Below are 12,208 nucleotides of genomic sequence, written 5' to 3'. Positions count from 1 at the left end.
GCTGCAGATGTCATCTCTTTTAGGACCCTGGGGTGTCGTCCATCCGGTCCAGGTGATTTATCCACCTTCAGACCTTTCAGTTTCCCCAGAACCTTCTCCTTAGTGATGGTCACTGTACTCACCTCTGCCCCCTGGTTCTCCTGGAGCTCTGGCATCCCACTGGTGTCTTCCACTGTGAAGACTGATGCAAAGAAATTATTCAGTTCATCTACAATTTCTTTGTTTCCTATTATTACTATCTTCCTTTATATTAATAGCTACTTGCACTCATATTTCATCTTCTCTCCTCTTATTGCTTTTTTTAGTTGTCCTCTGCTCACTTTTAAAGGCTTCCCAATCCTCTGGCTTCCCACTAATCCTCGCCACTTTGTCTGCTTTTTCTTTAGCTTTTATGCTGTCCTTGACTTCCCCCGTCAGCCATGGATTCCTAGCCCTGCCTTGAGCATCTTTCCTCCTCCTTGGGATGAATTTCTGTTGTGCCTCCCGAATAAATCCCAAAACTCCTGCCATTGCTGTTCCACTGTCTTCCACGCTAGGCTCCTTCTTCAATCATAGATCATAGAATTTACAGTGCAGAAGGAGGCCATTCGGCCCATTGTGTCTGCACTGGCTCCAGGAAAGGTTAACATTCCCACCCTATCCCCATAACCCAGTAACCCCAGCCAACACTAAGGACAATTTATTACGGCCAATCCACCTAACCTGCACATCTTTGGACTGTGGGAGGAAACCGGAGCACCCGGAGGAAACCCACGCACACAGGGGGAGGATGTGCAGACTCCGCACAGACAGTGACCCAAGCTGGATTCGAACCTGGGACCCTGGAGCTGTGAAGCGATTGTGCTATCCACAATGCTACCGTGCTGCCCTCAATCAACTCTGGCCAACTCCTCCCTCATGCCTTTGTAGTTACCCTTATTTAACTGTAAGAAGTCTTACAACACCAGGTTAAAGTCCAACAGGTTTGTTTCAAACACGAGCTTTCGGAGCACGGCTCCTTCTTCAGGTGAATGGAAAGGCTTGTTCCAGAAATGTTTATATAGACACAGTCAGAGATGCCCCGGAATGCGAGCACCTGCAGGCAATCAAATCATCAAAGATGCAGAGAGAGAGGTAACTCCAGGTTAAAGAGGTGTGAATTGTCCCAAGCCAGTTCAGTCGGTAGGCCTCTGCAAGTCCAGGCTTGTTGGTGGGGGCCGAATGTAATGCGACATGAATCCCAGATCCCGGTTGAGTCCGCATTCATGCGTGCGGAACTTAGCTATAAGTTTTTGCTCAGCAATTTTGCGTTGTCGCGTCTCCTGAAGGCCTCCTTGTAGAATGCTGACCCGGAGATCAGAGGCTGAATGTCCTTGACTGCTGAAGTGTTCCCCAACTGGAAGGGAACAGTCCTGCCTGTTGATAGTCGCACGATGCCCGTTTATTCGTTGTCGCAGTGTCTGCATGGTCTCGCCAATGTACCACGCTTCGGGACATCCTTTCCTGCAGCGTATGAGGTAGACTACATTGGTCGAGTCGCACGAGTATGCGCCGCGTACCTGGTGGGTGGTGTTTCCACGTGTAATGGTGGTGTCCATGTCGATGATCTGGCATGTCTTGCAGAGATTACCCTGGCAGGGTTTTGTGGTGTTGTGGTTGCTGTTCTGAAGGCTGGGTAATTTGCTGCAAACAATGGTTTGTTTGAGGTTGCGCGGTTGTTTGAAGGCCAGTAGTGGGGGTGTGGGGATGACCTTGGCAAGATGTCCATCCTCGCTGATGATGTGTTGGAGGCTGCGAAGAAGATGTCGTAGTTTCTCCGCCCTTCGCAGGCATCGTGCGACTATCAACAGCCTGCCCTTTCTAACGGTCACCCATCTCTCTGCCTGCACCTTGGGCGTGACCACATCTCCATAACTCCTATCTATGATGCTCCCCACCACCTGCATGCTCCTAAGTGCATCCAATTGCTGCTCCAACTGAATCACACAGTCTGTGAGGAGGTGCCATTGGTTACACTTGCTGCAGATGTCATCGACCGGAACACTGGAAGCGTCACAGATCTCCCACATACTGAGTGTCATTTATGCACTAATTAATTGAAATTAAATACTTAAATTGTTATTCAATTAAGTTTCAATTAACTATATGCCCCTGATGCTAAATCTTTACTGTAAAATTAAATGCTAAGTATTAATCTCTGCCCTCAGGTTTTGTTCCCCCTCCACCGACTTAATTCATTAGTTTTAATTAGTTCTTCAATTATTTTCTTTTTAAATTGAGCAGATTCCCTACCAGTCAATCAGGTCACAGCTTTACTGTGATGCCACTTCAGTCCCCCCCCCCCCTCCACAAGTTGAAAAGGTGTTAGTATCACTTACCTTCCTAGGTTGCTCTCTGGATCTCTCTCTGCAGACTACCAGTTACAAAGCCCAAATAAAGAAATCAAAATGAAAGGGAAAAGCTCCTCCCCCTACTCTGCACTGAATTACCACACTGCTCCAAATTACCATGTTTTAATCCTCACTCGGGCTCTCTCACTTCACATGCGCAAAGCTCACCGAGTGTGCGCTTTATGCCTCTCTCTTATATAGAACCCAGCTAAACTGAGATGGCTCTCACTAGTAAAGCTTCAAACAGACAAATGCAATTTACACCTTTGCCTCTAATCAGGCTTCAGGTGATTGACAGATGACTGCCACTCAGCAATTAGGGTGGAGGCAGCTCCAACCAATTAGACACAAATCCTTTCACTGAAAAACAGTTAACCGGATGACGTGCTTGTTGCGTGAATGAGTGGCTTGATCGGCCATCGCAGAGGGCATTTCACAATCAAACACATTGCTGTGGCTCTGGAGTCGCTGGGTAAGGACAGAGGAATATACCAGTTAAGTTTTACAACAATCGAGGATTATCAATATGATTGAGGCTAACTTTCAATCCCAGGTTGCCTTTTGCTAATCCCACCAGCTCCCGTTGTGGGATTTGAACACTAAAACATTAGTCAGAGTGCCTGGATGACAGATCCAGCAATATTGGCCCTGCTCAATTAACTCCCTCATAGAATCATGGACATAGAATTTACAGTGCAGAAGGAGGCCATACAGCCCATTGAATCTGCACCAGCCCTTGGAAAGAAAACCCCACTTAAACCCACACCTCCACCCTAACCCCGTAACCCAGGAACGCCATCTAAACTTTTTGGTCACTGAGGACAATTTATCATGGCCAATCCACCTAACCTGCACATCTTTGGGAGGAAACCGGAGCACCCGGAGGAAACCCACGCAGACACGGGGAGAACGTGCAGACTCCACATAGACAGTGACCCAAGCCGGGAAACGAACCTGGGACCCTGGAGCTGGGAAGCATCAATGCTAACCACTGTGCTACCGTGCCGCCCTCTGTGAGAGAATGGCCATAAAGAACAATTCAGCTTCCTTATCCTAACCTCAATAGCACCAACGCCACTCAGGTGCCACCATCAACACCCAATATTGAGTCTTGTGACATTATTACATTCTCTGGGTGATCAAAGTTGGTTCCTGAAACTCCTGCATCACCCGTGTTTATTACAGCAATGCCCGAGGTGAGGTTTAGTGGGATGAGGACGCGCCTTTCACTTTCTTGTCAATCTTTATCTTCAGATCAAGAGTGCTGAATACCTTCAGCAGCTGCAGCTTGGATAACTTTGAGAAAATGTTGGGCCTTGGTCAAGGGCCGTGTCTCTTCAATTTGCCGAACTTTGACAAGGCAGTTGGGGACTCAGTCTGCGGAAACAAGTACGTGGAGGAAAACGAACAGTGTGACTGCGGCACAGTTGCGGTAAGGAAAAACCAAACATGCAAATTAGGGGTAGGCCACTCGGCCCCTCGAGCCTGCTTCACCGGTCAACACGATCATGGCTGATCTGATTGTGACCGCGACTCCAAATTATTGGAGAGGATTCTTTGAGACAGGATTTACTCCCACTTGGAAATAAGTTGGACGTATTAGCGAGAGGCAGCACGGTTTTATGAAGGGGAGGTCGTGTCTCACTAACGTGATTGGGTTTTTCGAAGCAGTTACAAAGATGATTGATGAAGGTAGGGTAGTGGATGTTGTCTATATGGACTTCAGTAAGGCCTTTGACAAAGTCCCTCATGGCAGACTGCGACAGAAGGTGAAGTCACACAGGGTCAGGGGTGAGCTGGCAAGATGGATACAGAACTGATTCGGTCATAGAAGCCAGGCGTTAGCAGTGGAAGGATGCTTTTCTGATTGGAAGGCAGTGACCAGTGGCTTTCCTCAGGGATCAGTGCTGTGACCATTGCTGTTTGTAATGTATATAAATGATTTGGAGGTTTGATGAGTAAGTTTGCGGATGACACAAAGGTTGGTGGAATTGCGGATAGTGATGAGGACTGTCAGAGGATACAGCAGGATATAGATCTGTTGGAGACTTGGGCGGAGAGATGGCAGATGGAGTTTAATCTGGACAAATGTGAGGCAATAATGATCACTTATTGTCACGAGTAGGCTTCAACTAAGTTACTGTGAAAAGCCCCTAGTCGCCACATTCCGGCGCCTGTTAGGGGAGGCTGGTACGGGAATTGAACCCGTGCTGCTGGCCTTGTTCTGCGTTACAAGCCAGCTGTTTAGCCCACTGTGCTAAACCAGCCCTTGGTTGCATTTTGGAAGATCTGATAATGATGGGAAATATACAGTAAATACAGAACTCAGAAGAGTATTGACAGTCAGGGAGATCTGGGTGTACAGGTACACAGGTCACTGAAAGTGGCAACACAGGTGGAGAAGGTAGTCAAGAAGGCATACGGCATGCTTGTCTTCATCAGCCAGGGCATTGAGTTTACAAATTGGCAAGTTACACTCACAGCCTCTCTCACTCTTGCATGTTCTCTCTCGCATCCTCTCACACTCACATCCTCTCACACTCTTGCATGTTCTCTCTCGCATCCTCTCACACTAACATCCTCTCACACTCTTGCATGTTCTCTCTCGCATCCTCTCACACTCACACCCTCTCACACTCACATCCTCTCTCACATTCACACCTTCTCTCACTCACATCCTCTCACACTCACATCCTCTCACACTCACACCCTCTCACACTCACACCCTCTCACACATTCACACCCTCTCTCACGCACAGCCTCTCTCACGCTCACATCCTTTCTCACACTCACATCCTCTATCACACTCACATCATCTCTCACTCACAGCCTCTCACACTCACACCCTCTCACACTCACATCCTCTCACACATTCACACCCTCTCTCACGCACAGCCTCTCACACTCACATCCTCTCTCACACTCACATCCTCTCTCACACTCACATCCTCTCTCACACTCACATCATCTCACACTCACACCCTCTCTCACTCACACCCTCTCTCACGCACATCCTCTCACACTCACAGCCTCTCACACTCACATCCTCTCACACTCACAGCCTCTCACACTCACAGCCTTTCTCACTCTTGCATGTTCTCTCTCGCATCCTCTCACACTCACACCCTCTCACACTCACATCCTCTCTCACATTCACACACTCTCTCACTCACAGCCTCTCACACTCACAGCCTCTCACACTCACACCCTCTCTCACATCCACACCCTCTGTCACATTCACACCCTCTCTCACTCACACCATCTCTCACACTCACATCCTCTCTCACACTCACATCCTCTCTCACACTCACACCCTCTCTCACACTCACACCCTTTCTCACACTCACATCCTCTCTCACACTCATCCTCTCACACTTACACCATCTCTCACACTCACACCCTCTCACACTCACCCTATCACACTCACATCCTCTCTCACATTCACACCCTCTCACACTCACACCCTCTCTCAGTCACATCCACTCTCACACTCACCCCCTCTCTCACACTCACATCCTCTCTCACACTCACATCCTCTCTCACATTCACACCCTCTCTCACATTCACACCCTCTCTCACTCACACCATCTCTCACACTCACACCCTCTCACACTCACATCCTCTCTCACACTCACACCCTTTCTCACACTCACACCCTTTCTCACACTCACATCCACTCTCACACTCAGCCTCTCACACTCACACCATCTCTCACACTCACACCCTCTCACACTCACATCCTTTCTCACACTCACATCCTCTCTCACACTCACATCCTCTCACATTCACACCATCTCTCACACTCACCCTATCACACTCACATCCTCTCTCACATTCACACCCTCTCACACTCACACCCTCTCTCAGTCACATCCACTCTCACACTCACCCCCTCTCTCACACTCACATCCTCTCTCACACTCACACCTCTCTCACACTCACATCCTTTCTCACACTCACATCCTCTCTCACACTCACATCCTCTCTCACACTCACATCCTCTCTCACACTCATCCTCTCACACTCACACCATCACTCACACCCTCTCACACTCACACCCTCTCACACTCACACCCTCTCACACTCACACCCTCTCACACTCACATCCTCTCTCACATTCACACCCTCTCTCACACTCACATCCTCTCTCACACTCACATCCTCTCTCACTCACATCCTCTCTCACTCACATCCTCTCACACTCACATCCTCTCACACTCACATCTTCTCACACTCACAGCCTTTCTCACTCTTGCATGTTCTCTCTCGCATCCTCTCACACTCACATCATCTCTCAGTCACTCACAAGCGGCACTCACAGGCAGCACTCACAGGCAGCGCTTGCAGGCAGCACTCACAGGCAGCACTCACAGGCAGCACTCACAAGCAGCACTCACAGGCAGCACTCACAGGCAGCGCTCACAGGCAGCACTCACTGGCAGCACTCACTGGCAGCACTCACAGGCAGCATTCGAGGGGAGCACTCACAGGCAGCACTCACAGGCAGCACTCACAGGCAGCACTCACAGGCAGCACTCACAGGCAGCACTCACAGGCAGCACTCACAGGCAGCACTCACAGGCAGCACTCACAGGCAGCACTCACAGGCAGCACTCACAGACAGCATTCGAGGGGAGCACTCACAGGCAGCACTCACAGGCAGCTCTCACAGGCAGCGCTTGCAGGCAGCGCTCACAGGCAGCGCTTGTAGGCAGCACTCACATGCTGCACTCACAGGCAGCACTCGCAGGCAGCACTCACAGGCAGCACTCACAGGCAGCACTCACAGGCAGCACTCACAGGCAGCATTCGAGGGGAGCACTCACAGGCAGCACTCACAGGCAGCACTCACTGGCAGCACTTACAGGCAGCACTTACAGGCAGCACTCACAGGCAGCACTCGCAGGCAGCAGGCGCAGGCAGCACAAGCAGGCAGCACTCACAGGCAGCACTCACAGGCAGCACTCACAGGCAGCACTCACAGGCAGCGCTCACAGGCAGCTCTCACAGGCAGCACTCACTGGCAGCACTCATAGGCAGCACTCACAGGCAGCACTCGCAGGCAGCACTCACAGGCAGCATTCGAGGGGAGCACTCACAGGCAGCACTCACAGGCAGCACTCACAGGCAGCACTCACAGGCAGCACTCATAGGCAGCACTCATAGGCAGCACTCGCAGGCAGCACTCGCAGGCAGCACTCACAGGCAGCACTCACAGGCAGCACTCACAGGCAGCACTCATAGGCAGCACTCGCAGGCAGCACTCACAGGCAGCACTCACAGGCAGCACTCACAGGCAGCACTCACAGGCAGCTCTCACAGGCAGCACTTACAGGCAGTTCTCACAGGCAACACTCACAGGCAGCACTCACAGGCAGCACTCACAGGCAGCACTCACAGGCAGCGCTCACAGGCAGCTCTCACAGGCAGCACTCACTGGCAGCACTCATAGGCAGCACTCACAGGCAGCACTCGCAGGCAGCACTCACAGGCAGCATTCGAGGGGAGCACTCACAGGCAGCACTCACAGGCAGCACTCACAGGCAGCACTCACAGGCAGCACTCATAGGCAGCACTCATAGGCAGCACTCGCAGGCAGCACTCGCAGGCAGCACTCGCAGGCAGCACTCACAGGCAGCACTCACAGGCAGCACTCATAGGCAGCACTCGCAGGCAGCACTCACAGGCAGCACTCATAGGCAGCATTCGAGGGGAGCACTCACAGGCAGCACTCACTGGCAGCACTCACAGGCAGCACTCACAGGCAGCTCTCACAGGCAGCACTTACAGGCAGTTCTCACAGGCAACACTCACAGGCAGTTCTCACAGGCAGCACTCACAGGCAGCACTCACAGGCAACACGCGATGGCCGCACTCGCAGGCAGCACTCACAGGCAGCACTCACAGGCAGCACTCACAGGCAGCACTCACAGGCAGCACTCACAGGCAGCACTCACAGGCAGCGCTCACAGGCAGCGCTCACAGGCAGCACTCACTGGCAGCACTCACAGGCAGCATTCGAGGGGAGCACTCACAGGCAGCACTCACAGGCAGCACTCACTGGCAGCACTTACAGGCAGCACTTACAGGCAGCACTCACAGGCATCCTTCACAGGCAGCACTCGCAGGCAGCACGCGAAGGCAGCACAAGCAGGCAGCACTCACAGGCAACACTCACAGGCAACACTCACAGGCAGTTCTCACAGGCAGCACTCACAGGCAGCACTCACAGGCAGCACTCGCAGGCAGCACTCACAGGCAGCACTCACAGGCAGCGCTCACAGGCAGCACTCACTGGCAGCACTCACAGGCAGCATTCGAGGGGAGCTCTCACAGGCAACACTTACAGGCAGCTCTCACAGGCAGCACTCACTGGCAGCACTCACAGGCAGCACTTACAGGCAGCACTTACAGGCAGCACTCACAGGCATCCTTCACAGGCAGCACTCGCAGGCAGCACGCGCAGGCAGCACAAGCAGGCAGCACTCACAGGAAGCACTCATGGGCAACACTCACAGGCAGTTCTCACAGGCAGCACTCACAGGCAGCACTCGCAGGCAGCACTCGCAGGAAGCACTCACAGGCAGCACTCACAGGCAACACACAGGCAGCACTCACAGGCAGCACTCACCGGCAGCACACGCAGGCAGCACTCACAGGCAGCACACGCAGGCAGCACTCGCAGGCAGCACTCGCAGGCAGCACTCACAGGCAGCACTCGCAGGCAGCACTCGCAGGCAGCACTCACAGGCAGCACTCACAGGCAGCACTCACAGGCAGCACTCACAGGCTGCATCCACAGGCAGCACTCGCAGGCAGCACTCGCAGGCAGCACTCGCAGGCAGCACTCGCAGGCAGCACTCGCAGGCAGCACTCGCAGGCAGCACTCACAGGCAGCACTCACAGGCAGCACACACAGGCAGCACACACAGGCAGCACTCACAGGCAGCACTCACAGGCAGCACTCACAGGCAGAACTCGCAGGCAGCACTCACAGGCAGCACTCACAGGCAGAAATCACAGGCAGAAATCACAGGCAGAAATCACAGGCAGAACTCGCAGGCAGCACTCGCAGGCAGCACTCGCAGGCAGCACACACAGGCAGCACTCACAGGCAGCACTCACAGGCAGCACTCACAGGCAGCGCTCAGAGGCAGCGCTCACAGGCAGCGCTCACAGACAGCGCTCACAGACAGCGCTCACAGACAGCGCTCACAGGCAGCAGGTCTTCTTGAGGAAGATAGTCAATTCACACCATGTTTTCTGGGAGAGTCAGCTGATTCTGGACTTTGCTTTCACGGCCTGTGACGATTCTGCTCGAAGCAGATTGATCCAGTCTCTCTGCCCGTTCAGAAACAGCCTTTCTGGATGGAAACAGAGCGGAGTAGGTAACAGGTCTGCCCTTGGCATTTCCAGGAGTCAAACGGAAAGCGAGCTCAAGCCATTGGATTCTGAAAAACATTCCAGTGGGATCAGATCCAATCATCCCTGTTACCGGGCAGAGCCTTGCCTTTTGGACCAGTTCACTGACCATTAGCCAAATCTATCAGAGTACTAGCCGATCTCTGTCCCTGGTGCTAGTTAGCTTCAGTATGTACCAGCTCCGACTAACACAGTGATCGCTCCTGCTGCAGAAATCCTCTGCTTGAATTAACAGGCCACTTTCCTCAAAGACACATGTCCATTAATCACCCATCAATCAAAAATCTAACAGTAAAACTAAAAGAAAGGATAAATAAAGGAATAAACGGCGGTCAAGCAGATAGTGGTTACAAAGTGACCCAGAAACCTATCTGCTAATCTTGCCCAGCAAGCTGTGTGTCTCTCCGTTGGTGGATGATGCAGGTAACAGCTGGGATTTATTGTGGGTGTGGCCCTGGGATTTCCCCTCCTTGATGGTGCCTTGGGTGGCGTGGGGGGTGGGGAGCGACCCCGGGTGGCCCAGGTTCCTCAGAGGGTGATCCTGGAAGATAAGGGCCATGGGTCAGTGAACGGGGAGCAGAAGGGATTGGGACATTTGGAGAGGTCACCTCGGGTGGAGTGGATCCTCGCTTCTCTGACGCAGGCCAAGCTCACTGCCAGTCGCTGCTCTCTCCTCAGGGCTATCCCATAATCTCCATGGCCCCTTCCTCATAGGGGAGGACCCATCCAACGCGGGGAGCGCCCACATCATCTCTCTCTCTCTCTTATTATAGGCTATCTTCTCCTGTGAGGACAAAAAAGGACATTGTGAAGCGGATGTTCTCTGGCGGACCAGGGGCTCTATAGCAGGTGTCTTGTGTGGGCACAGTGCCAAGACAGAAAGGGGTTGTGATGGTGACTGCCAGGGGGTTCTGGGGGACAAGCTTGGAGGTCGGAAGTGGGGAAGGTGTGAGAGGCAGCCAGTGGATTGGTGGGGGTGGGGTGTGGGGGAGCAGTGTCCAGAGGTGGCAGGCTGGAGGAGAGGCGTGGTAACTTGCCCACACAGTCATTGTCTTCCTCTATTAGAACATAGAACATAGAACATAGAACGATACAGCGCAGTACAGGCCCTTCGGCCCTCGATGTTGCACCGACATGGAAAAAAAAAACTAAAGGCCATCTAACCTACACTATGCCCTTATCATCCATATGCTTATCCAATAAATTTTTAAATGCCCTCAATGTTGGCGAGTTCACTACTGTTGCAGGTAGGGCATTCCACGGCCTCACCACTCTTTGCGTAAAAAACCCACCTCTGACCTCTGTCCTATATCTATTACCCCTCAATTTAAGGCTATGTCCCCTCGTGCTAGCCACCTCCATCCGCGGGAGAAGGCTCTCGCTGTCCACCCTATCTAACCCTCTGATCATTTTGTATGCCTCTATTAAGTCACCTCTTAACCTTCTTCTCTCTAACGAAAACAACCTCAAGTCCATCAGCCTTTCCTCATAAGATTTTCCCTCCATACCAGGCAACATCCTGGTAAATCTCCTCTGCACCCGTTCCAAAGCTTCCACGTCCTTCCTATAATGAGGCGACCAGAACTGTACGCAATACTCCAAATGCGGCCGTACCAGAGTTTGGTACAGCTGCATCATGACCTCATGGCTCCGGAACTCAATCCCTCTACCAATAAAGGCCAACACACCATAGGCCTTCTTCACAACCCTATCAACCTGGGTGGCAACTTTCAGGGATCTATGTACATGGACACCGAGATCCCTCTGCTCATCCACACTACCAAGAATTTTACCATTAGCCAAATATTCCGCATTCCTGTTATTCTTTCCAAAGTGAATCACCTCACACTTCTCCACATTAAACTCCATTTGCCACCTCTCAGCCCAGCTCTGCAGCTTATCTATGTCCCTCATAGATAAGTATTGGTCAGCAGGTCACGGTGCTGGTACAACAGCAGCTGCCACTGCTCCCCTGGCAGGATTTGCCTCTGCGCTCTGGGGTCTCCTACCCGCCCCGCCCCCGCCCTGACACCTCAGGGTACCGGGTTCCCCGTTCTACTCCATGGCCAGGTCTCCGAGTTTCCATCCTCCTGGATTGACTGGGAGTGAGTGCTGAGGAAGCGTTTAAAGGCTGCTCCCCCTTGTTAGCAGTGATCCCGCGTCACAGAATTATAGCATTTCTAATGCAGAAGGAGGCCATTTGGCCCATCGAGTCTGCACCGGCCCTTACAAAGAGCACCCGACTGAAGCCCATGTATCTACCCCCACTTAACATTTTTTGGACTCTAAGGGCAATTTATCATGGCCAATCCACCTAACCTGCACATCTTTGGACAGTGGGAGGAAACCGGAACACCCGGAGGAAACCCACGCAGACACGGGGAGAACGTGCAGACTCTGCACAGACAGTGACCCAA

At 52.4% G+C, this 12,208-nt stretch overlaps 1 protein-coding gene across 4 annotated transcripts in view; it reads left to right on the top strand.

The window, feature by feature from the left end:
- The window catches only part of LOC119963793 (disintegrin and metalloproteinase domain-containing protein 12-like), a 701,497-nt gene that overhangs the window by 583,870 nt on the left and 105,419 nt on the right, over window positions 1-12,208 (top strand). For all 4 annotated transcript variants that reach the window (XM_038793080.1, XM_038793079.1, XM_038793078.1 and 1 more), the window contains one exon: window positions 3,624-3,801. In XM_038793080.1, the coding sequence (XP_038649008.1) occupies window positions 3,624-3,801 (178 nt within the window). The remainder of the gene's footprint in view (window positions 1-3,623; window positions 3,802-12,208) is intronic.

Source organism: Scyliorhinus canicula, chromosome 3 (assembly GCF_902713615.1).
Source record: "Scyliorhinus canicula chromosome 3, sScyCan1.1, whole genome shotgun sequence".
Lineage (NCBI taxonomy): Eukaryota > Metazoa > Chordata > Chondrichthyes > Carcharhiniformes > Scyliorhinidae > Scyliorhinus > Scyliorhinus canicula.
Note: the sequence above shows the minus strand (reverse complement) of the source record. Positions and strands in the feature narration are given on the sequence as shown.